This window comes from Orbicella franksi, chromosome 2 (assembly GCF_964199315.1).
Source record: "Orbicella franksi chromosome 2, jaOrbFran1.1, whole genome shotgun sequence".
In the NCBI taxonomy this organism is placed as follows: domain Eukaryota; kingdom Metazoa; phylum Cnidaria; class Anthozoa; order Scleractinia; family Merulinidae; genus Orbicella; species Orbicella franksi.
Window position 1 is genome coordinate 6,673,663 of NC_138146.1, and position 23,241 is coordinate 6,696,903.

Sequence of the window (23,241 nt, forward strand, 5' to 3'; positions counted from 1 at the left end):
CCTTGACCTTAATTAAAACAGACTTATGTTGTACCAGACTTCAGTACATAGAAATACACATCAGTCTGAAGGGACTGACTTAGTGACTGACGACAAAAACTTAACATTTATCTATCTATATGTAAACAATATTGTATCAAACTTATCAACAGATAGCCTATTTAGTGGCTCTCAAATAAATGCTATTTCAAAATATTTCTCCTCTGGGCATGGAGTGGGAATCTTCGTCCGCCATTTTGTATTTTCTTAAAAAACTGCTGACCTAGCAGCCCGGCTACTTGCATCTTTCGCCCATGATCTGCCCCAGATCTGATCCAGGGGAAAAAATTCTTCTTTTCATTTATGGTTAATTATTTCAATCAGGAGCTCCGCTTTTAGGTTTTGCTAAATCTATCAATTACGCTGCTCGTGAGAATTGTCGGTTCTCGATATATATTTAACAAATTGACGTCAATTTTTTATGCGTCTGTCCTCTTATTAATGATAAATTGCGTCATAACATTGTAGCCGCAGGCAGGTGGTTCCGCAGTAAACTTTGACACTGTTATGACGTTATTTATTAACAATAAGAGGACAGACGCATAAAAAAGAACTGACGTCAATTTGTTTTTTTTACAATAACAAGACCCCAAAATGGTCAAATGCAGGGAATAAATGAGGGGAAAAGATGCCGTAAACTTGCCGTAAACAACGATGAGTGAATTTTATTCAAAACGACGCGAAAATTTTCAACAGCGTTTCTCGCTTTTTGATCGGCTACTTTAAAAAAAATCAAAAAATCTCATTGATTAGAACGTTGACAGTTTCACAACTGAAAGTTGAACTTGAAAGCTTACATAAATTTTATCCGTCTGTACTCTTATTGATGATAAAAATGAGCCAATCAGCGCGCGAGGAATTAATCAGTTATTGTACAAGTCTTATTAGATGTTTTGGTGAGTAGTATCGCTGTATATTTTTACGAGTTGTGCCGCATTTTGAGGAGACCGTAGGGTGAGTCAAAAAACAAACAACGAGTAAAAATATATGAAGGATGTTACACGGTGGCAAGAAGATATGAATTTTATGTTCGAGTGGCAAAGACAATATCCCACGCAGCGAACGGGTGAGATATTGTAATTGAGATATTGAGATATTGCCATGAAAACATAAAATTCATATCTTGGAGCTAACGTGCAATATTCTTTTTATTATATTGACATACTGATGACGGCGTTTTTGACGATTTTCTGAAGATTTCCGACCACTTTCCGAAGATTTCCGAAGATTCTCCAAAACTCATCCGAAGATTGTCGAAGACTTTCGAGGAAGACCCGAAGATGTTTCGATGATACACCAATGAATTAAAGTACAATTTAAGAGACAAACTTGACATCGATATCAGTGAAATCATCGATATCTTCACTAGTGAGGATATGGAAAATACGCCATTCGAGTCCCGGATGTAGTTTAGTATGAATTTTACAAGTGGTGTATTTTCCAGTAAAACACTCGTGTCTATACAATAAAAAGCTATACTACACACCAAAACATCTAATACGAGATTTATTATCCAACTGGTGTAGTCAATAAATTTATCAATGAAAGAGGGAGAGTGTGACAGTTTTACGTGCGCGCCGACCTGTACGGCAAACAGGTTTCTACTGTACAAATAACTGCACAATATCCCCGTTTAGTATATACCACACAAATAAATAGTGCTTTTCGCGCGCTATAATTGGTTAACTCGGAAGTGATTAGCAAGTACTATTCACCTCCGAGCAGCCGGCGCGAGAGATTTTAAAATTTCCGAGCGCTCGTCACACATAAAATAACGTTTTGGTCCGCTATTATTCAGCTTGTGTGGTACATACTAAAACAATTATTTACCTCAGTGTCGGTGAAAGTGATGGACATCCACCACTATTCACCTCCACTTCGGTGAATAATTGTTAATTATTTGTACTGATATTTGGACGGTATTCGCTGCGGGTAAATAATAATACTTTTAATCATACTTTTAATTACAATTTCCTCGATGGTGATTGGTTTAAAAAACTCCTATTTTCCACTAATTCACTTGCAAAGTTTTTATCGGACATTTTGTTATTGAACAGTTTGTTATTGGAAAGTTTGTTATCGAATAGTTCAATAAGGCAATCACATTCAAAGTTATAGGTCAGTATGTGCGTGCACGCTCGCCCTTGCTTTTGTGTTTTTGGCGCCTAATTACCGGTAGGAGGCGCGGTGGCCTTAGAATGTTTACATCTCCTTTGTAGGTATTTTAACGCAATTTTTTTTTCTTCCTTCCATAACTTGGCTATTCTTCTTTTCTCGGAAATTATAATTTTTATGATTTATTGCTAATAAGACTTCGTGTCATCCAGTTCGGTCTGTAATCATACTCGTGATAAACAAATCGGACTCCCGCTGCGCGGTCGTCCGACAACCGACCGAATTGGACTCCACTCAGTCCTATTACCATTACAAATTATATGTACGTGTAAACGAGCATTCTTTGAATACAGACATCACAATCGTTTAAAATGGCTTTAATTTAGAAAAAAAAAACGTATTAGTAAAAGTAAAACTCGATGAGCATAATGTTTTATTTTCCGATTTTCAAGAGTTTCCTTATAGGAGGAAACTTTGTTATAGAAATATCTACTCAGAATTCGCAGTTGTTGTACGTAGTTTGAAGTTTATGACGTGAGTTACAAATCAGTTCGGAATCAAACAGTCTAACCTTGATCGTATAAAAAATCTGCGAGTAGAGAAAAAGCAACAACGTCACAAAAGAAGCGATGAAAGGATTCCACCTTTGTATGGGTGTTTCCTCTTATGTATGTTGGTTAAACTTCATCTTAACTTCGTCAAAGTTGTCTGTGGATTACAGCTTCTTTGACACTATTATAGAACAGTTTGCCTCATTTAACTCCCCCCCCCCCCCTCCCCTGCACCCGTCCACAGGAATATAATGCCTTTTCGAAACATTGCGTTTTGGCCGAAAACGAGTTCTCACGTCCCGTTCACACTAAAACGTTGGAAACTGTTGATTTGTATAGGTAATCATACGGTTTCGAGTTCAATTTGGAATTCATTTACACTTGTGAGGTTTTCATAAAGCTGAAATTGCACTCGCCGCTGATGTTACACTTGAACTGCACTGCTCTCAGCCAATCCGAATTGAGTAATTTTTTTCATGTATATTATTAGCATTTGAAAAACAACACATGCGCATTTGACCTCAATGACGTCTGCGTTTCCGAGAGCCTTCGTTTGCTGCCCAACAATGCAGTTCGCTTTTCAAATGTCTTCACTCTTGAGAGGTTATCAGTAGGCCAAAACGTATTAAAATGATGCTTTTGGTATAGTTTGGGCCTACTGAAGAGGAATCCATAATAAGAGCTTGCACCAGTTTGTTAAGACCACGCAGAAACTGATCTCATATAATTCAAGAAGTATAATATAATTCCAAAGTATAATGTTCCGGCAGATTCGAAGATAAATAGTAGCTAGAGGTGGGCGTTCTTACAAGAAAAAGAAATTTCCTTTTTTTACATGCATTTATATTCCAGTGTAGTTACCTTACATTCAAAACAGGGAAGGAAAACTAAAAGGAATTAAAAGTAACAGGCGTAGTAAGTTTGGTAACCAATAGCTAATATTCGAGTTTCAGAGTAATAAAGTAAACGGAAACCTTAATCCGTTTCGATAATTAATAACCAATAGCAGAACTATAATTTATAGTCAAAACAAATATCCTAAAAGACTAATTGAGAAAAAAAATAGAAAAGAAAAGAAAAAAAGTTGGAAGAGTACAAAAAGGCGCAATCTGTGTAGTGTAACATTATGATTTTTTTTTTTTTTTCGCTTGAAAGGTCTTACCCAATTCCGGTACAAGACCAGTCAGATATAGCTTGATTATAAAATGTGACCATGTCATCTTGGAAGACAACCTACAATTTCGTTCCACGAAAAAACGGTATCGTTCCACGCCCACTGGAGAACATTTCCATGCAAGATTAATTTTTTGGGGGCTTTTAAGCCACTCGATGATTTCTATTTTCTCCGTTTCATGCTGCAGCACAATGATAAAATGGTTGCATTAAGTGCTGTAAGCTGCTTCATGCGAAGAACTTAACAAATTCACGGTTATTGTGACTAAAATCTTCCAATAGCTTTACCTGGTCAATTCAAACATCATTTCCGTGTAAAGAGAGAGAATTTCTAACTTGTCTTGCGCGGGATTATCGGTCATTACCTACATTTCAGTAGTTTAGAGATGATCCGCTCTAAGCAAATTAGGATGAAAGTTCCAAAGGCTCTCTAAAAGGTGGTAAAGGCATGGTCTTGAGTCAGTCCTAATAATCGTAAATTTTTGAAATTCTTCGTATAAAGCAGCTTACAGCACTTAATAGCAATCACTTCATCATTGTGCTGCAGCATGAGATCGAGAAAATGGAAATAGTCGAGTGGCTGAAAAACCAAAAGTTTTAATCTTGTAGGGAAATGTTCTCCGACGGGATTGGAACAATATCGTTTCAGTCTAGAGGAAAATACAGTTCCATTCGGAAACTGAAACCGGAATTTTTGATCGAATAAAACGCGCGCTAGTTTATTTTATGTCGCTTTCTTGACTTCCCATTGAATCAGAGAGTGGCGTGGCGGACAATTTGCCCGTGCTCTTTTCTTTTGATTCGGTAAATCGTCTTGTAGTGTTAACGGATGGTAGATAGCCACATACTTCATTTTTCTTCGAATTTGCCGTAGATTGAATAGATTTTATAATTTAATATTGCGGTTTTGTTAAATTCCTGATGACGCACTTAGCCGTCGGGGTTATGGAATCAAATCGAAGTTAGAAATCAAATAATGAACGAGTAAAAAAGATTCCCTCCAAGCCAAGAAAATTATACCTTTTTATTAATTAATTTATATCAAGTAAATTTGAACAAAATCCAACAACATATTGAGCACCTTCTTCCGTTCGATGTCGTGTAGCTAACGAAATAAAGCTTTTCCTTTCCAAAGTGCTGTCGTTTGCCGGAAATGTAGATAGCACATTGGTACTTTTAGTTGTATTATGCGAAACCAGCACTCCATCTCTAATCAGACGAGAGTAAATACTGTTTACAAAAGCTAGCAAAACCAACCTTAACTGATTGAAATTGTATTGAAATCGTTTCCATTCTTAAAAGTGGTATGATTTTGTAATTTACGTTGACAATCGATGATGTGTTATTTGTTGGTTTTTAAAAGCAGCGGCCTTAATGTCAGCAATGAATTTCGATAGCTCGCCATTCCAGGTGGCGAGATTGTCTTTGCACAGCGCATGCTTGTCGGAGGGGGGGGGGGGAGGGGGTAGAAATAGCGTTTGGCAGATGGGGGAGTATATATGTATTTTTGTGACGTTTGCCCGGTCCATTACATTTGAATCAATTATTTTGAAATTTGCATGATTTATGAATTGTGTTCAGCGCGTGCTTAGAACGGCCTTTGGTGAAACGCCGATCCACTGTCGCATTATCCGACTTGGCAAGTCGAACTTATGTTAGAGTCGAACCAATCAATTTGAGTCGAACTTAATTGAAACAAACGTTGCACCCGTTCATGCGCCTATTTCAAAATTAACATATTCGACGAATTGAGTTCGACTAAGATTCGACTTCCGCCCTAAGTCTAAGTGGTCTATACCTGCCTCTTTGAAAGCCTTTGATATACCTCTTTGGTAACGTTTGATTTCATTTTGCCCCAGATGAAGTTTTTAAGAAATGCGGTGCTTTAATATCTTGCTTTTGATTGGTGTTACCTTTGTTCTCGCCATTGAAATTGGAGGACAATTTGAAATGTCCGATAGGGAAAACCACGGTCACTAACAATACCGAACACTGGGTCTGGTTTGAGAGGATCCGAAGAAACTGTTAACGATAAGCCAATATATGCTTCAGTGCCATACATCAAGGGCACTTCGGAACACCAACAAAGAGCATTTAAATCACACGATGCCACACTTGTGCACTAGCCTTTAAATTCCTTGACACAAGTCACCGCTAGTTTGTGTTAAGGATAAAACAGAAACCTTAAAAAGTGTGGAACAGTCTATCACAGCTATTGCGAACAATGTGACGAAGAATATGTTGGCGAAACTTCTCGTTTATTAGAAACTCGAGTAAAAAAAACATCTTTCGAGGAATTCGTCAGCTGTTCATGAACATTGCCAGCTCACGGAACATATAACCCTTAACATTCATATTTTTATTGTGGCTGACAAAGTTCAAAAGTTAGAATGGCTACATTACGTCCAATACTATCTACAGTACTAACCTTAATTACAAGTTGACAATATCACTTAATGTTATAACACTAATTTTACTTATAATTCTAACATAGCTTACAATAGTAACATTAACTACCAGTTACGAATAACACGCACTTCTCACCATATCGTAAGTTTAGTTACAACGACACTAACAATACTTGGGAAAATAACACGCCTAAATTTTTACATGCACTAAATTAGTGACAAAAATTCTGCAGGCGGGAAAAACTGTACTGTCCTGACGTCAAATGCATGTCAATAGGCCACGTTCTAGATACCAATATTCCAAAATCGATCCGAGGCTTTCGGGTCAAAATTGCCATTTTTTTTTCAAAGTTTTCCTTTTGTTTTTCAATGCCCAAAAGAGACTTGGATACAAAGGAAACACCGCCAAACGTAGAAGTTTGTCCTGAAAGCCTCGGGGCCATGTTAAAATTTTGATATATCGAACGTTGGAGACGGCATTAAATATTCACGAAAAAGGATTTTTGACTCCAAAAGCCATATCAGATTGTAAAGAGTGAAAAACATGAAACATTTTGCGTCTCCGACCTTTTAATTTGGCGCCAAAAATGGGTCGTCCGCGCTCGGCAATTAAACTCGCTCTTCGATCGCTGTCGCCAGATAGGAGATTTTGAACAAAATATGCTGTTCCTCGTAAAGTTAATTAAAACCAGAATTCTTGAGTTGAGTATAAGATGAAGCCAAAGCAATTTAGAATTGTCTTTATTTTTTCCTAGCTGTGAAGAAAAAGACTGTTATCGTGTCGTTTCAGTAGGACGGCTAAGTTTTGACCACAGCTTGAACTGCGGGCGCAGCCACCGTATCCAAGGATTGCCTTGACTTCTAATTCTTTATTGATTGATTGATTGCAATTGGTTGATTGACTTACGGTTTGATTGATTGATTGACTAAATTTTTTATTAACTACTCCCTAAGTTGTAGTGAATTATGAATTGTGATTTGAGTATTATCAGATCTAGACGTCCTTGAAACTTCATGATTCCATGGCCTGTATTCTTGAATGGCAATTCACAAGTACATTATAATGTTACTCAGTAAATTTTGTGATTGAATCAGACGACAAGGGAAATATTTGCGAGCTGTTGCCAGCAGATAAATATCAATTCTCAGTCTGGGCAATTTTAGCGAAACCATTCGTATTACCATTACAGTATTGCGGTAGGATCAACAAACTACATTTTTCTAATACTTAAAACGAGAAAACTCCAAGAGTGCATGTATACTTCCATTGATGTTTATTATCAGTGTGCTAACTGCGAGTGACTCAATACTTCATTGTCACATCATTCGCCTTCTTCCTGTCTTCTGTAAGGAGGGAAAAAACACGATAAAAATTTGTTTACTGAATAGAGAGGGGGTCAACGTGTATACAACAATGCCGAGAACTATTGTGGGAAATAAAAGTTTACTGCTGTTGCACGGTGTTTCAGGAGACCGCGTAGACATGTGCATTCATTCTTTCTCCTTCCTTGTAGCTGTGAGCCTCAATCAAGTAATTATAAACTACCTATTCCGATAATACTTTACAGCATTTTCGCTTAGGCTGGATACGCTTTGCTGTACAACCTTTGTCGAAACAGCTGTACATAGGCCCGGCTAGAGCTAGACTCTTATACAGCACACCACGCACAGAATAATGCAGCCAGAGTGAAGGTTGGTAATATGAAGAATTTGTGTCACCAGAGTTGCGTCAAATTTGAAACTTCCTGACTGATGTGTGTCAGAAATTTTGCTTCATTTTGAAGGTGATCTTTCCAAATACTAGTTCACAATTATATCGGGATGAGACAAAAACGCTGGTTTTAGCAAGCGCGCATCATATACGCTCAACATAGATAGCACATCCCTTTGTCCTATTCAATGCATGTGTCAGTCGCCTTTCTTTCATTCTAGTCAACCCCCAAAACACACAAAATATCGTATAATTTGTTTCTTTAATATCTTAATACACCTTATTCCGAAATGGCCACCATTTAAATATTCTTTTGTTTTCTTGCAAATTAGCCCTTGTTGCCTCGTTCTTAAACTCGAAATACAAAAGAAGATTTCCCTTAAACGAGGCAACAAGGGCTAATTTGGAAGTAAACAAAAAAAACACAGAGATGGCGGCCATTTTGGAATAAGGTGTATAGATATCCACAGGAGAGGAATCTACTATACTCCTTTAAAAGAGCATAAAAAATGCTTTCTAGGAAGAAAAGTTTGCCGTCATGGAAGCTAGTGTTATTGATTGATTGATTGATTGATTGATTTTTTTTTTTTTTAAAAACTAATCGAATTAAATTTGACAAAAAAAGGAAAAAATGTTCAAAAGGCCAAAAAATAAATAAATAAATAAATAAATAAACAAATAAATAATAATAATAATAACAATAATAATAATAATAATAATAATAGTAATTGTATATCCACTCTCCAGGTCACATTTGATGTAGTAAAGAGTCATTTTCCTAAAAGAATATTAACTCAGGCCTTACCAAAAATCTATTATCTCAACGAAACGAAGCTTTTTTCCAAAGTTTCTGAGCTTTGCACACCCAAAAACGATTCAATACACATAATTCAATAATAAGTTGAGATTCTAAACAGAAAAACAGCGATCCGAAGCGAATTTAGTAGCATTTAAACAACATGCGTGCATATTGCGAAACACCTGTGAAGCTGTCGTGAAGGGTCGCTCAAGACCGTTTACCTCAAATTTTCGTTTCTAATTTCGAGCTGATCATAAAACTACTTTGGTATTTACTTTTAATACCTTTAGGATTCTTGTCAGCTTCAAAAAACAACTTCTGGATCTTTACAAATCGCCCAAATTGGGCAAATCGCTCGATCAACAATGCCGGCCAGTTTGAATGCTTGATCTTAGAAAAATTGTCGTGTAGGCCACATTGAACTGTCTTAACTTAAATATGCAGGGAGACTAGTTTTAAAATTCTCTTTGTCACGCACTGTTCCAAATCTTAGCGCCATCGAATGAAAGAGGATTTTCGCGAATTTGATTAATTTACCAGATGGTAAAGTCTGGTTTTTAAAGGACCGAACTAGAATGAGAATTGAATTCATTCAAATTTCTTTCATGGTGTTTCGAATAGCAGTAGTAGTTTTGATGGCCAGAAAGTAAGGATTTACGAAAGGAATCTGATGGAATATGATTCTATTACATCAATGGAATACAATGGCACAGTTTGAACAAACTTTTGATTTGTGTCAATTGCACTAGATGAGAAGCATCTTGAAGAATAGCAATGAAGCAATAGAAACAAAAAGAAACCAACAACAAGAATTATGAAAAACATTGTTACCTAAAGCACACCAATATCATACAGGAGTTTCTTTCTACAACAGGTTTTGTATTGGGATTGGAGGCTGGTGTTGTCCTTGTCTTAGAATCTGCTCTGCATTTTACAAACAACTTCCGAGTAGCATCCTGCACCTTAAAGACATTGAAATAACAATCAGTACCGTTTCTGTTTTCCTGAGTATTTTAAGCGAGCATGATAGGATTCAGCCTGATTCCCAGACAGTCCAGGTGGGGACCATTGTAATAAGACTTGTGAAAATTATTTTGAATTTAATAACTAGCCCTCAGCTTTGTCAATAAGATGGGATGTTTTTGTTGGCCATAACGCCGTGCAACGTCATATCAAGTCCGACACCTTGGATCTGGCACCTTAAATTTTATTTAATGTCAAGTGAAATGATGCAAAGAGGTACACATTCTGCAATACTGCCAAAGAAAAGAGTAAAAAGAGTTTCGTCCAAGAAGTGAAGTTTGACTTAACCTAATTAAGGTCGGTAAAAAGGCGGTTGCTATGGCAATTTCAAACTTCTACAAAAAAAAACCAAAAAACCAAAAAACATAAAAACTTTCAGGATGGTGGTGGCATCCTTCCCCAACCCCGAAGCATGAATTCTTTCCCCTTCCCCTTGCACACCATTTACTTATGTTACCTGATCATCAAGGACACAATGAAAGATGAAAAACACAACTCCCTGTAGAAATACAAGAACAACGTAAAAGACTAAGTTAGTTTATGACGTTTAAATGAATAAAATTTTCTCAGACAACGCTGCGGTTATTGTTTTAGAACAGATTAAGGTATCTGGCTAAAAAAAAACAAAAAAACAAAAAGAAACGAAACAAACAAACAAACAAACAAAATAAAAAAAACAACAACAACAACAAAACAACAACAAAATATTAGGGAATGAGAGAATTGTGCCAATCTTTGCCTTCAGATTGTGGAAAGAAGATATCTTAGTATTCCTACAACTTTTTTCGTTTAATTTTCTTTATTGCAGTCACAAACTTGAAAAGATTAGCGAGCAGAGTTATCGGCGTGGGATTTGACTCTAGTTATACGTTTTCAATCACGATATACTTTCGTATACTTTCGTATGCTTCTTTCGTATACTTCTTTCAGTAGAAAGCATCAAAGAATTCATCGTGGGTCAAAAGCAAGAAAACAACGCGAAGAAAACAAAGAACGATATAAGTTTATCAGTAAAATGTTTTCTTCGAGTTTCCAGCGTTTCTAGGGGACGTTGGTTAAAGATGCTCAGTTGTTTTCAAATCCGAAGATGAATCTTACTGACTGAGAGTGATATACATCCCGCACTATTCAAACACATCATGGACATATATCGGTGAAAAGGACAACTTACCAGAACGAGATCAAAACACATACCTGTGTGGAGGTGAGCAATATGTAAACGTATTCCAAAGCAAGATGGAACTCGATAAAAAATCCAACAACATACGTGACACCCAACAGGGGGAGAAGGGCGAAAATGCTTTTCAGACTTTTCCTGTAAAGTTTGAAAATATGGGAGGCGTCTTGAAAATAAAATTAATGTAATTTATTTAGGTGACAAAAGATATAACCTTGTGTCCCTTCTACGCGAAACTGGCATAGACAATGAGCAAGCTTTCGCTTCCACCATCGAAATCTCGATACTATGGGAAACTGAGAAGATAACAGTTTTAAAACATAGAAAAAAAAAACTATATATATGTTACCCTCTATTTATATTATATCTAGTACTTGGATGTTTTATTTTTGTAAAATTTATGTTGTAACAGGGCTCCATTTAAACCAGCTACGCTAAGCTGGATGCCTCTGAATAAATACTGATTTAAGTAATTAAATGAATAAAAATAAAATATAGAAAAAACGCCATGTGGCTTTACAGAACAACCTGTTCACTTTACGGTAGTACCGGCTTAGAAATAGATTGATCATGTCACTATTTAATTTACATCTAGTTATACGGTAAAATAACTTAGAGGTGAAATGGTAATTGTTGTCTTGTAGATTTTCTGACCACACACAGGCTTGTTACAGAAGTCAAAAGCATAAGTAGTTAATGGTAGTTCACTTTAGTTTTTTTTAGATAAGCTTACTTAGTGATTTTCAAGTGGTCGTTGCTGTTCTTGGCAGCTATTTTCCCAAAGATCACACGAAGAAGTATCGCAAACAACACCATATTTGCCTGACAGAAACAAAAAAACAAAAAAAAATAGAAGGAAAACTAAATTAAGAAACATTATGCGGGCAACTCTCCAATAAATGAACAAGGGTTTCCAGGTAAGTTGAAAAAGGGGAAGCTGTGGAAGATCGAGGGTCATCGTGGATTGTTTGTGATTCCGTGTAAGTGTAAGGGTTAACGAACTCTTTGACATACCACAAGGATGACTAAGATGGGTCCTTTATAAATCCACAGACTTCCGTTTATCCAGCATCTGTAAAAAGACAGAAAAACGACATATTGCAGCATAGCGTTGCATTTTGTTCAATAAAATTGTTGTCATGTGCTCTTTTTTGAACCGGTCCACCAGGCAAGTCAATATTTGATTCGTACTTTCGTTTGATTTGTTTTAGTTTCGTAGTTAATTTCACATTAAGATAATAATAATAATAATAATAATAATGAAAAAATGGCATTGAATTACAGGCCGATTAACTGATCTTAAGAAAGACGTACTAAACTGTTGCGAAGTAAAGTGTGTCACAACTAGTCATATCACAATTATCTTATGGGTTGAACCTTTTGGACTTACTCGGAAAAGGGAACAGAAATGGCTCGTCAGGTTATTACTTCGTTTCGCTATAAATTTAAGTGATTTTATGTTTGGCCAAGCCAAAAAAAATGTGACCTTAGTAACGGCTTAGGCGTTGTCGTAGTCGTGGCGAGGCTCTCATGTATCACACCAAATGCCGCAAAAGATGATTTGCTGGGAACGATGTCCGTGACCCTCTAAAATACGAGTGCAAGCTCCGCATCAGGACTAATCGCCATTTCACAGGGCTTTAAGAACGCCTACATAACTGCTTCCTAAATTAATGCTTAGGAACCTTAAAAGCTAAGGGAAAAGAAGAGTCATACCTGACTCGCTGTATCTCAGCAGTAAAGTGTAATGAACCACACGTGATGTCTTTATATTGAGCCTTTCCCATATCAAAGGTATTGGGTCTTGTAGCTGCTATAAATCCAACTATGATGACCGGAATTCCTGGGGTAAGAGAGACAAAACAAATAGAGTCTGCTATTTCCTCAGATATTTTTCGCATATTTTGCGACGGTTACTTCGTTGACTGTCTTTATCATATGACCCGTAGGGCCTCGCGCGCAATTTCCTTGGACAACCATAAGAAAAACACTTGAAGGTCCCTTATGAGGGCCGTAAGCGTCGAAGTGACAGGGCCGGAAAAACGTATACGGCCCTACTAGAAATGCGTGCAGCAAAATCGACACGAGTTAGCGACAAAAACAATTTTGCTGTTACAACATTTGTTTTCTTCAAAATGAGTGATGGAAGTGAACATTCTGATAGCGAATTTTACTATCCAGGCGAACTGTCCGATGCAGAACTACTTCAGTCACACTCACTCCGAAAGCACAGAAAGAAAGTCAACACTCCTCACAAATATAGAAGTTGACAACTTTCTCTGAAGCCAACAACAAGCAAACAGACGGTCAAGAAAACAACTTTTCCAGAAGAACTGTTCGATAATTAACCTTTTGGAATAAGCAAATAGTCTTGAGGCGAAACTTCTTTCACAAGAAAGCATCAAAAAATTCATCCTGGGTCAAAAGTAAGAAAACAACGCAAAGAAAACAAAGCACGATACAAGCTTATTATTAAAATGTTTTCTTCGAGTTTCCAGAGTTTCTAGGGGAAGCTGCTTAAATCAGAGAAATCACAAACATGCCTTGTGTACAGTAGGATAAATTGCCCTGCAGTTTCTCCATCAGTGTTGTTAAAAGAGATAAAACAGAGTACGAACACAAGCTCATTTCCGTACAGTTAATCCAGATAATAAAAGTGGCTTGTTTCTTCTTTATTTGTTATACCTGCTTTATTTGTGTTATTTATTAATGATATGCCAAGTGCGTTATCCCACTCAAGTACATTGGCTTTATTTGCTGTCGATGCTAAGTGCTTCCGTGCTATAAGATCTCGCACAGACTTTGCTTTGCTACTAAACGACATTGACAAGCTGGTTGATCGGAGTGACAACTGGAAACTGGCCTTAAATATTCATAAATGGTCTCTCTGCAAAGTAACAAGGAAGCTCAACTCCATAATTTGTACCTACAAAATGGGAGGGAAGATTCATAGTAGAGTGGGAGCCCAGCGCGATCTTGGGGTACTTATGTCAGATACAGCTGGGCTATGTAATCACATCAATGCCCAGGTGGACAAGGCTAACAAAATGCTGGGTTTCATTCGTCGCATTATCAGCGGGAGCAGAATTTTAGTACCAACTGTGAGATCCCTTTATGTAACTCAAGTACGTTCTCACCTCGAGTACTTAGACGTTTTAGTAATGTGATTATTATTATTAATAATATTATTATTATTTTGTAATAGTGCAACATTTTTATGTAACTGCAGTGAAAACGGAATAAACAAAATGGAATGAATAAATAACAGTGTAATTTTCATTACACAGCAAAGCCAGCAAAGTCAGCAGACCCAGGCACTGTTTGCGAGACCCAACATCGGTGTCATATATTAATATTCAGTTGCAGGTTTTCCCTTGATCAAGAGAATCCAAGAGGTCGACAAGTAGCTCGAAACGACGCCGACATTTATTGAGTGAAGCCTGACGCGAACTAGTACTTTTGTCACTCGCTAAGTTTTTGATGGTTTTGACAAAATTTTTGGCAGCTTTATGCCAACTTTCTGTTGGTTTTTTGAACAGTTTAGCCAATCCTATACGCTGAAAAACAAAACTGAGAAAGCCAGTCGTGTTTTTCGATGAACTGTGAGTTTCTTGATCGACGCGAAGAAATAAATGAAAAGTTTTTATTTTAGAATCCCTTTTGTAGTTGTTCCTCGCGCGACCGACTGGTGTTATTTAATCGCGTCCTATTTTATTTCAAACAGAATTTTCACAATTTTCAACACTAAGTGATCATATGATAAAATGCTTATCGAGTGAGTTAGGTCGGGCCGGACGGGAAAGTATTTGGCTCTCAGTCCGGACGCACTGACCTCGAGCCAAATATTTTCCCGTCCGGCCCTCCCGCTTAGTCAATAAGTACTTGTTTTTTGGTTTCTTCTGTTAGAATATGTATCCAGAAACGATATCATCGAAATATCTGATTGGAATTCCAGCCATATTTACCCCATCCTATCGCCAAGTATGCAACGTACTGTCTTTTCACTGGGAAAACTTTAACCAACTTGATGTACAGGTTTATTCCTTCCACAAGCATCCACGTGAATAACGCAGTGTAAAATAAGAACTGACAGACTGTCACAACCGAACACATAACCTGCAAAACGAAACACATAATTGCAAATGATGGAATACTCAGATGCTATTGGTTCATACATTAATTAAAAGCTGCAGCTCTTATGTTCTTGTGGCTACCAGCTTTAGCCAGTCACCAGTATGTCATCCAGTCACGATTATGTCATTTCGAGTCACACAATTTCGAGTTTTGCAGAAACATGGCGCTACAGTCGACGCTACGAACGTCTACGATATCTGACCGCTGTCATCTAAAGTCAAAATGTAGGACTATGCAGATTCGTTTTCCCACGCGCTTCGCCACGACGTGACAGTCAACGTGACATCGTTTGGATATATAGTTGAGTAGGCGCAATGTTTTTTTCAGTCTTCTGTCTTCCTTTCTCATATAACCAGGCGCAGCTTTCACCAAATGTGCCAAAGTATTGTTCTCGAAAAATCTTGCAAGAATTTGAGCGGTTTCCGAAAGTTTTGATAGGAAATACGATTCTTACGTGCTTTGAAAGCATCTATCGAGCAAATAAAATGCACATTTGCAAACTGATGTTATTTCAGTTTTTTAGACCTGGAATCTAATGTAATAAATACTTGTTTCAGTTACAAATGGACATTGAAATATTCACCTAAAGTCAGGGTTCCTCTACAGGATTCTAAAACGCTCTGCTGCTAAAAAGCCATCTGATCGAACAAGGTTCGCATAAGTTCTTTCTACAGAAATTCTGACAGATCAGAGATGTTTGTTTCACATACATATAAAGAAAAATTAAATCAGCGTCGCCTGTTCATCTTCGTTTAAGATAAGATTTCTACCGTTCCTAAAGGATGTCACTGGTTTCGTGAAAAGCTCAGTTTTATGAAGCTCGAGTTATTGACGTCGCCGTCCTAGACGAAAGATATATTTTGTCTTTGGCGAGAATACAGAACTGGCGACAAAGTTTCCCCCGTCCACCGCCGTTCCCCTCCTGGCGTTTCTGTCCTCGCATCGTAGGATCCCTAATGCTACCCACAAAGATGCAGAACACATATGTGTCAAGCACTAAAATTTAAAAGAATACTTTACCATAAAACTACAACTCCGCAACTCTTTTTTGCCCCATCCAGTAACCACATGTCTCTTAGAGGGCTTTTTTTTTTCCTTTGTCTCGTCAGCATTAGAGTGTCAGTTTTTCTTTCTTTTTATTTTTGTTTCTTTCAAACTCCAATTCCAAAGTAGATCACGTGTGAAAGACGCTACTTGTTTGAAGCAGGATTTTCGAACTTTTAAACATACCACATGATCCCGTCTTGAAGCAAACAAGCTTTTGTCCAAAACATATACGAGATTTCCAAGACCCAGGGACAAGAGGAGATTCTTGTGTATAAACAGCTTCTCTGACGTTTTAAGCCTGTGTAGTGGAATTAATTTCATGTTAATGTTATAAATATTAACTATAGATTCGAACTTGGCATCTGTTTTCTATCTTGTAACTTGTGAGTCGTGTTTCGGAAATCTCCACGTCTATTTCATTTTTTTCTTTCTTTTTTTTTTTTTTATCTCGTTCAATTTTTACTTCATGGATGGGGTTGTTAAGGCTCAGTTGCCTCAAATAACCTTATCAAAAAATTGCAAGTAATAGATGGTACTGTTCTACAAAGATGGGGCACGAAAAAAAAAAAAAAGCATAAAACAAAAAACAAATGGCAAATCGAACCAGAAGATTTTTGGTTGGAGCTGGGGAGGGGAAGGAAAACTTAAAAGTTAAGATTGGAGGTACCGTTACTACTGAATGATAAGGAGGCCGAAAATAGCAGTGCAGGCAAGCAAACTTAGTAACATTGAACCTGCCTACTTGTCTCTAATTGTTGGCTCCTAAGTGATATGCCATTTCCTGCTCCATCTTGAAAACTGAGACACGTATGAAACAAAATTGGCTCAATATAAAATTACATTATGTGCAGCATAAAATGTTTGTTTTACCTCAGTGCTGTCAACAATATGAACGCCAGAATAACGGCTGATATTGAAATACATAACAGCACTAGCTCCAACTTGCTTTGAATTTTTTCGTGCCTGAAAGATTCCTTTGACCCGTCTTGATTGTAAACAAAAAGGCCCGTTTGCTTAGAAACAACAACAAAAATATAATGATAGAAAAACATACAAAATAGAAGAGTGTGAATTGGTCCAACAGAAACATCTACACCATGAAAACGAAGTAAAATCTAAGACAAGGTATCAATGAATGGAGCTGTGAAGCTGTTAGGCACAGCCAGGTAACAAAACACCTCAAGGAAACAAAGAAATAGAACACTTTTTGTTTGAGCGTTTCTATCAATCCCCTCCTCTTCTATTGTGCTAGGGCCCGTTTACATGGTAAGAGGATGATCCTAGTGCTAGGATCATCTTAGGACTAAGATCATCCGAGCGCGGTATGTTTTCAGCTTTCAGTTTACATGTGAAGGGTTGTATTTGACCCCAGTGCTAGGATTATCCTACCGCTAGGATAATCCAATCTGAGAGGAAGGATGATCGTGGCGTGAGGATGATCCTACTTCCATGTAAACGGCCTCAGGAGGCCCAGTTTGCCCACCCATTATCTTAATTGAAACCGGAGATGGCGCTGGGGACGTCTGATCTTCCTCCTCGCTATTTGAAACCTGGAAATGGTGGCAGTGTGATTTAGTTGGAGAATCATAGATCGCTGTTGCTGTGTTTGAAATATCAAGTTTTATATAATGGCAAATTGAAGCTGAAAGGCAGTTATCAACGCCAGAAAAGACAGAAGAACTCCTAAAACTCCTAACACTAGGATCATCCTCTTTCCATGTAAACGGGCCCTTAGAGTCGAGAGGGTAATGCTATGAGAACACTAGCCGCGGAAGGGTGTTTCCACAGGTTTTTTGAGCTCTGACAAGCTTTCACAAGTGTTTCAATTGCTGATAAAAGAAACACTGAGAAAATACGGCAGGAAAAAAAGGGGAAATTGCTAGTTAAATTTGATTATTTGGCGGCGTCTCTCTGTCAACGTTTCAGGTTAGTTCTTTGTTCCTGTCGACTTTGTGGAAGTGGGGCTCTTATCATTTAACGCGCTCATTTTTTTGCAGGTAAAATGCATTTGGTAAGACTGCAGCTCCTATCTCTTCTGATGGGTATTTGAGAGAGAATCTCCAATAACGTGAAGCCAGTCGTGGCACATGATGAAAAATCGAAATTTTTCATATTCCTCCCAGAGATAGCATATGGTAAGCCTAGAAACGTGGTAGGATTTTTTTTCTCTAAATAGTTGTTTTAAAGCCACCAAAAAAATCACAAATTCGTTACCGTCCCACGTCTGGTCAAAAACACGCAAAATTTATTAGTGACCCATACCTTATCATAAACTTCGCTCCGTTCAATCCGCAACACAATAACACTACAGTTTGAGCCTGAACATTTATTTTTGATGGGTTTACAAGTCTTTTGAGGCCAATTAAACTTCTGTGGGTTAATTTTCAAGGTAATGACGAGCTGCTTAAAATCACCAAAATTCGGTTCCTTAAAATTCTAATTATGCACACTTTTCGCAATCGCAAATTCACTACCCGGTAGAACTCCAAAACACCTAAAATTGTGACAACCCATTTCAAACGAAGAAATATCAGTGTAAAACCTGGTGTAAAAGTTATTTTCGCGCTTTTCATCAGCACTGGGTACTAACGCTCTCAAAATATTTAACAATTATTCACCGAAGTGGAGGTAAATATCCATCACTTTCACCGACACTGAGGTGAATAATTGTTTTGGTATATACCACACAAGCTGAATAATTAGAGGACCAAAACGTTATTTTATGTGTGACAAGCGGTCGGAAATTTTAAAATCTCTCGCGCCGGCTGCTCGGAGGTGAATAGTACTTGCTAATCACCTCCGAGTTAACCAATCAGAACGCGTGAAAAGCACTATTCACTTGTGTGGTATTACTAAATCGTGATAATCACAACACCAACCTGCTAGAAACGAAATCAATAGGCAAGTGCCTGTCACCAGATAATTAAAAGGATCAGTGTTTGGACTAAAACTATGGCAGAAAATTCATGTTTAGCTCACCTTCTGTAAGATATTACATTCAAATATTATGTGCTGGTGTATTCAGAATCTTACACGATAACCATTGCGACGCGTGGAGTTAAGCGAAGTACATCATCTTCTTGTTCGATCAATGACTGCGAGATAACAATGACTGCGAGATAATCCACCACATTCCTATCCCTTGTTCTTAAACAGCAATCCATCAAAGTAGTGAAGCTTTCCAGCGTCAGTCCCTTGCTTGCTAAAGCGAAATAGTTATGTTTTGTTATTCTCGCTCATATTTGCTGCACGCTAAAATGTAAATATGGCGTCCGATGTCGACTAATTTGTCTGTGACGCAATGGTCACTGGATAGCATTTTGCCATGTGTGAGCTGTTTATGTCTTAAAAAAGTGTAGATTTTGACCATATTGGTCTGAAGTAGGTTGTGTTTTTTACTCTGGCTTGGCATTGAGTATTTTGTTTACAAGGAACCGGTTATTTCCACATTAACATTGGTAAGTTTGTAGCCCTTCTCAAATGTTTACGCAGATGGGGCCTTTTCCTAGTTTGCGACGGTCATATATTAGAGCCGCTTACTAATTTTATAGGTCCGATCAATTTGTGTTGGCTGCCGATGGGTGGCGAAAGGGAGAAAAACTTCCGCGGACTTCCCTGTAAATATTGATCTCGACCACAGTGAATGTAGGCCATCGCAAGTCCTTACGTCTACTATCGACTCGTTAGCGACTCCGGTCGACCAATACTTCACGTCTTGAGAAAAATATAATAAAAAAAAAGTTTCTCGATGGAGCTGATCTCACTGCCAGAATCGATAAAGATTATCAGAGCGGATTCACAGCCACCTTAACTTTTCCAAAAATTTGACGTGGTCCTCAATCTGCTTCCAACATTTTTTTACACTTACCAAAAACTTAAAACCTCACACGCTGGTTAGAATTCTATTACAAAAGGGTTACAAGAGTCGTTTTTGAGTTACAAACCTATAAATCTAAAATTAAGGGTGTTTTAAATGGGTTATTCGTTTGCAACATTAATCATTTGCGTCACTAAAATGGCCAGCACTTGCCTAACAATTTGGGCATTTGTTTGATACAATTTTTGTAGCATCAGTGGGAGGCGGGTAGCCACATGCCGGATCGAGCGTTCCTGGTTCGAGCCCTGGCCAGTGACATTGTGTTGTTTTCTTGGGCAGGCCACTTTACTCTCATATTGCCTCTCTCCACTCAGGTGTATAGATGGGTACCGGCAGGAGCATGATCCTGGTACGATCCTGTTACCGGCAAACTTAATGCTAGGGGTAGCCCTTCGATGGACTGGCATCCCATCTAGAGGGAAGTATAAATAACCCTAGTCGCTTCATGCTATAGAAACCGAGATAAGCTCCGGCCTGATGAGCCACTAGGTTCGTATTTAGACTTAACTTACCTTAAAACTTAAAACTAATCTTGATCCAGCAAAGGAGAAATTCTGGAAAATGCTGCAAATCGTTATGAGCCACATAAGTACCATACGAAAACAGACCATGCCACTGTGGGATTCATCTCGTTAAGGAGAAAAAAATATTCTCAAAAAGCTGAAAGATTAAATTCACGCCTTGAAATGTCTCCGTCTTGTAAATATATTTATTAACAAATATGAAACGACGTAAAAAGAGAAATATGCATTTGATGGTTCTTTGTACACTCAATACGTGACAATTTTATCAGTTTTATCACTTCTCGCGTTGCGTGTGAAACAAAGAACTTGCTTTACACCGCTAGGTTACAAAAATAAGGTTATGTACTGGGAGAAATGTGGGCATGGTGAGTAGTTGTAGAATATGGATTGTATCACAGCAGTCTTTTTTCCTGTTTGAAATCATTGCATGAAAGGGTTTTTTGCAGAACCCTGGCGCTGAAACATGAGACCACCAAATAACGTAAAACGAGTGACTGAAAATGTGAAGAAACAGTTTGTAGGAAAAAGTGTAATATACACTGAAAAACTCACTATTGTAGTGGAAAGGTAACTTGTGTAAGACGGAATCCACCAGAAGTTCGAGTAACAAGTGGACAAAAACCTAGTACCAAGATTATTTACATCGTATTGAAACTTCTGTACGACTGTTTTAAATATTCTCTCAAAAAAAAATCATTTCTAGCAACACCAAACGTCGAAAACGAATGTGGAACTTCGTATGAAACAGTTGAAAGTACTGATGAAATGAAACTTTTGATGAAATTTTGCCTGTGTTTGCACAAGCTCTCTGAAATTTACTTTCTCTCGTTCCCCTTGGGAATTGTTTTCGGCGTTATTTCAAGCAATTATCTATGTATTTCGCTTTAAGAAATTGTAAAAATGACAGTCAAATACTTAAAATTATTCTGGTACCAGATTTTTGTCCACCAAAACCTGAAATTGCTCGATTTTCTAGCGGATTTCGTCTTAAAACGAATGGGCACCCTTTTTGTTTCAACTGTTAAAATCATTGAAGGGGAAACTTCTGTGCACATTATGTTGCAGATGGGATAAAATTAAACGTTACTGTGGCTGTATAGGCGCCTGTCAAAACATGGTTTCCATTGTTTCACTTATTTGCATCGTTTATGATTGAATTGTGTGATATCTTTTCGTTAGACAACCATTCAATCTGTGCAGATTTCTTGCGATTTCTGGCGCTCCTGGCTGCAATATTTCACGGGTCACGTTTGGATTCTTTTAAAAATCTCCTTATCACTTACCGCGCGAGGGGTCGCAGAGATGTGTTCTCATAGCTTTAAAATAAAAATTGTTGGCTTTATACGTCTTATTAAATCTTTCGATTCAGTTTTTGGCAACGCGTGACAAAATCCTATCAAGGGCCATTGCGTGATAGACAAATTAGTCGACATCGACGCCGTATTTACATTTTAGCGCGCAGCATGAGCGAGGATAACAGCACATAAGTATTTCACATTAGCAAGCAAGGGACTGACGCTGGAAAGCTTCACTACTTTGATGGATTGCTGTTTAAGAACAAGGGATAGGAATGTGGTGGATTATCTCGTAGTCATTGACTGAATGTCAATAAGAAGACCAAGTACATTTGCCGAACTCCACGCGTCGCAATGGTTAAATTGAATTGTAAGATTCTGAATACACCAGTACCTAATATTTGAATGTAATATCTTACAGAAAGTGAGCTAAACATGACTCAAAATGACATTTTCACATTGTTTTTGATTATCTGGTCACAGGCACTTGCCTATTGTTTTCGTTTCTCGCAGGTTGGTGTTGTGGTTATCATGATTTTGAGAGCTTTAGTACTCAGCGCTGATGAAAAGCCCGAAAATAACCTTTACACCAGGTTTTACACTAACATTTCCTTTTTCAAAATTTCAGAATGTTAGGTGTTCTAGTGTTTTACCGATTTGCCGATTGAGGAATTAATACAGAGGCTTTAACTGCCAACTGCTAGGCATCACCCTCGTCAGCCGTTGACCAGGAGCTATGGTAGTTTCGGCGGCTAGCAACGGGACTACAGTTCCTGGCGCCGCCAGCGGCAGATGCCACTGGGTGATGCCTGGTCAGGCGTAATAGCAGCAAGCGTGTGGTGTATGCACAAGGAGAGTCCAGGCAGCAGAGAGCTTTACTGGGTGCAGTTTAATAAGATATTGTGATCAGCGCAGATTTAGGCACTGCGCGATGACTGCCAGATTCAGTTGGATGCTGCCTCTGCTTCTTCTTGAAGAGCCTTGATTGTTGCTCGGAGAACTTTCTTTGGGAGTCCGATGTTTGACAGGAAGGACCTGGTCGATCAATGAAACCACGGCAACCGACTTCGACGGGTGTAACACTGCAGGCCCAGCCACGATCTTCACAGCTAGCACGGAGAGGCTCGTAACGGGTTCTCTTGCGTTCGTTAGCAAAGTCAAAGTTCCCTTCCTAAGGCACAGTTAGTTCGACCAGATGCACGTATTTACGGGAGTCGGACCAGATTACGATGTCTGGGCGCACAGTTGTGATGGCAATGTGACATGGAAAATGCAGGGCTTTAGATAGATCAGCCAGCATTTGCCAGCCTTGGGCACCCTTAAGTAGCCTCGACTGTTTCGCCCTCTTCACAGCGGCTGGTTGGGGCT

General features: G+C 38.2%; 1 protein-coding gene across 2 annotated transcripts in view; it reads right to left on the bottom strand.

The window, feature by feature from the left end:
* Nucleotides 1-6,923: 6,923 nt before the first annotated feature.
* LOC145479901 (cadherin EGF LAG seven-pass G-type receptor 3-like) overlaps nt 6,924-23,241 on the bottom strand; it is a 45,429-nt gene continuing 29,111 nt past the window's right edge. The window contains exons 7-16 of one of the 2 annotated variants that reach the window (XM_081458378.1): nt 17,048-17,190; nt 16,361-16,475; nt 14,962-15,112; nt 12,713-12,839; nt 12,011-12,068; nt 11,730-11,818; nt 11,014-11,134; nt 10,277-10,318; nt 9,628-9,758; nt 6,924-7,627 (exon numbers count right to left, since the gene is read on the bottom strand). In XM_081458378.1, the coding sequence (XP_081314504.1) occupies nt 7,609-7,627; nt 9,628-9,758; nt 10,277-10,318; nt 11,014-11,134; nt 11,730-11,818; nt 12,011-12,068; nt 12,713-12,839; nt 14,962-15,112; nt 16,361-16,475; nt 17,048-17,190 (996 nt within the window). In that variant the 3' untranslated portion in view covers nt 6,924-7,608. Of the gene's footprint in view, nt 7,631-9,627; nt 9,759-10,276; nt 10,319-11,013; nt 11,135-11,729; nt 11,819-12,010; nt 12,069-12,712; nt 12,840-14,961; nt 15,113-16,360; nt 16,476-17,047; nt 17,191-23,241 lie in introns of both variants that reach the window. The other variant, XM_081458377.1, reaches the window with a different exon arrangement.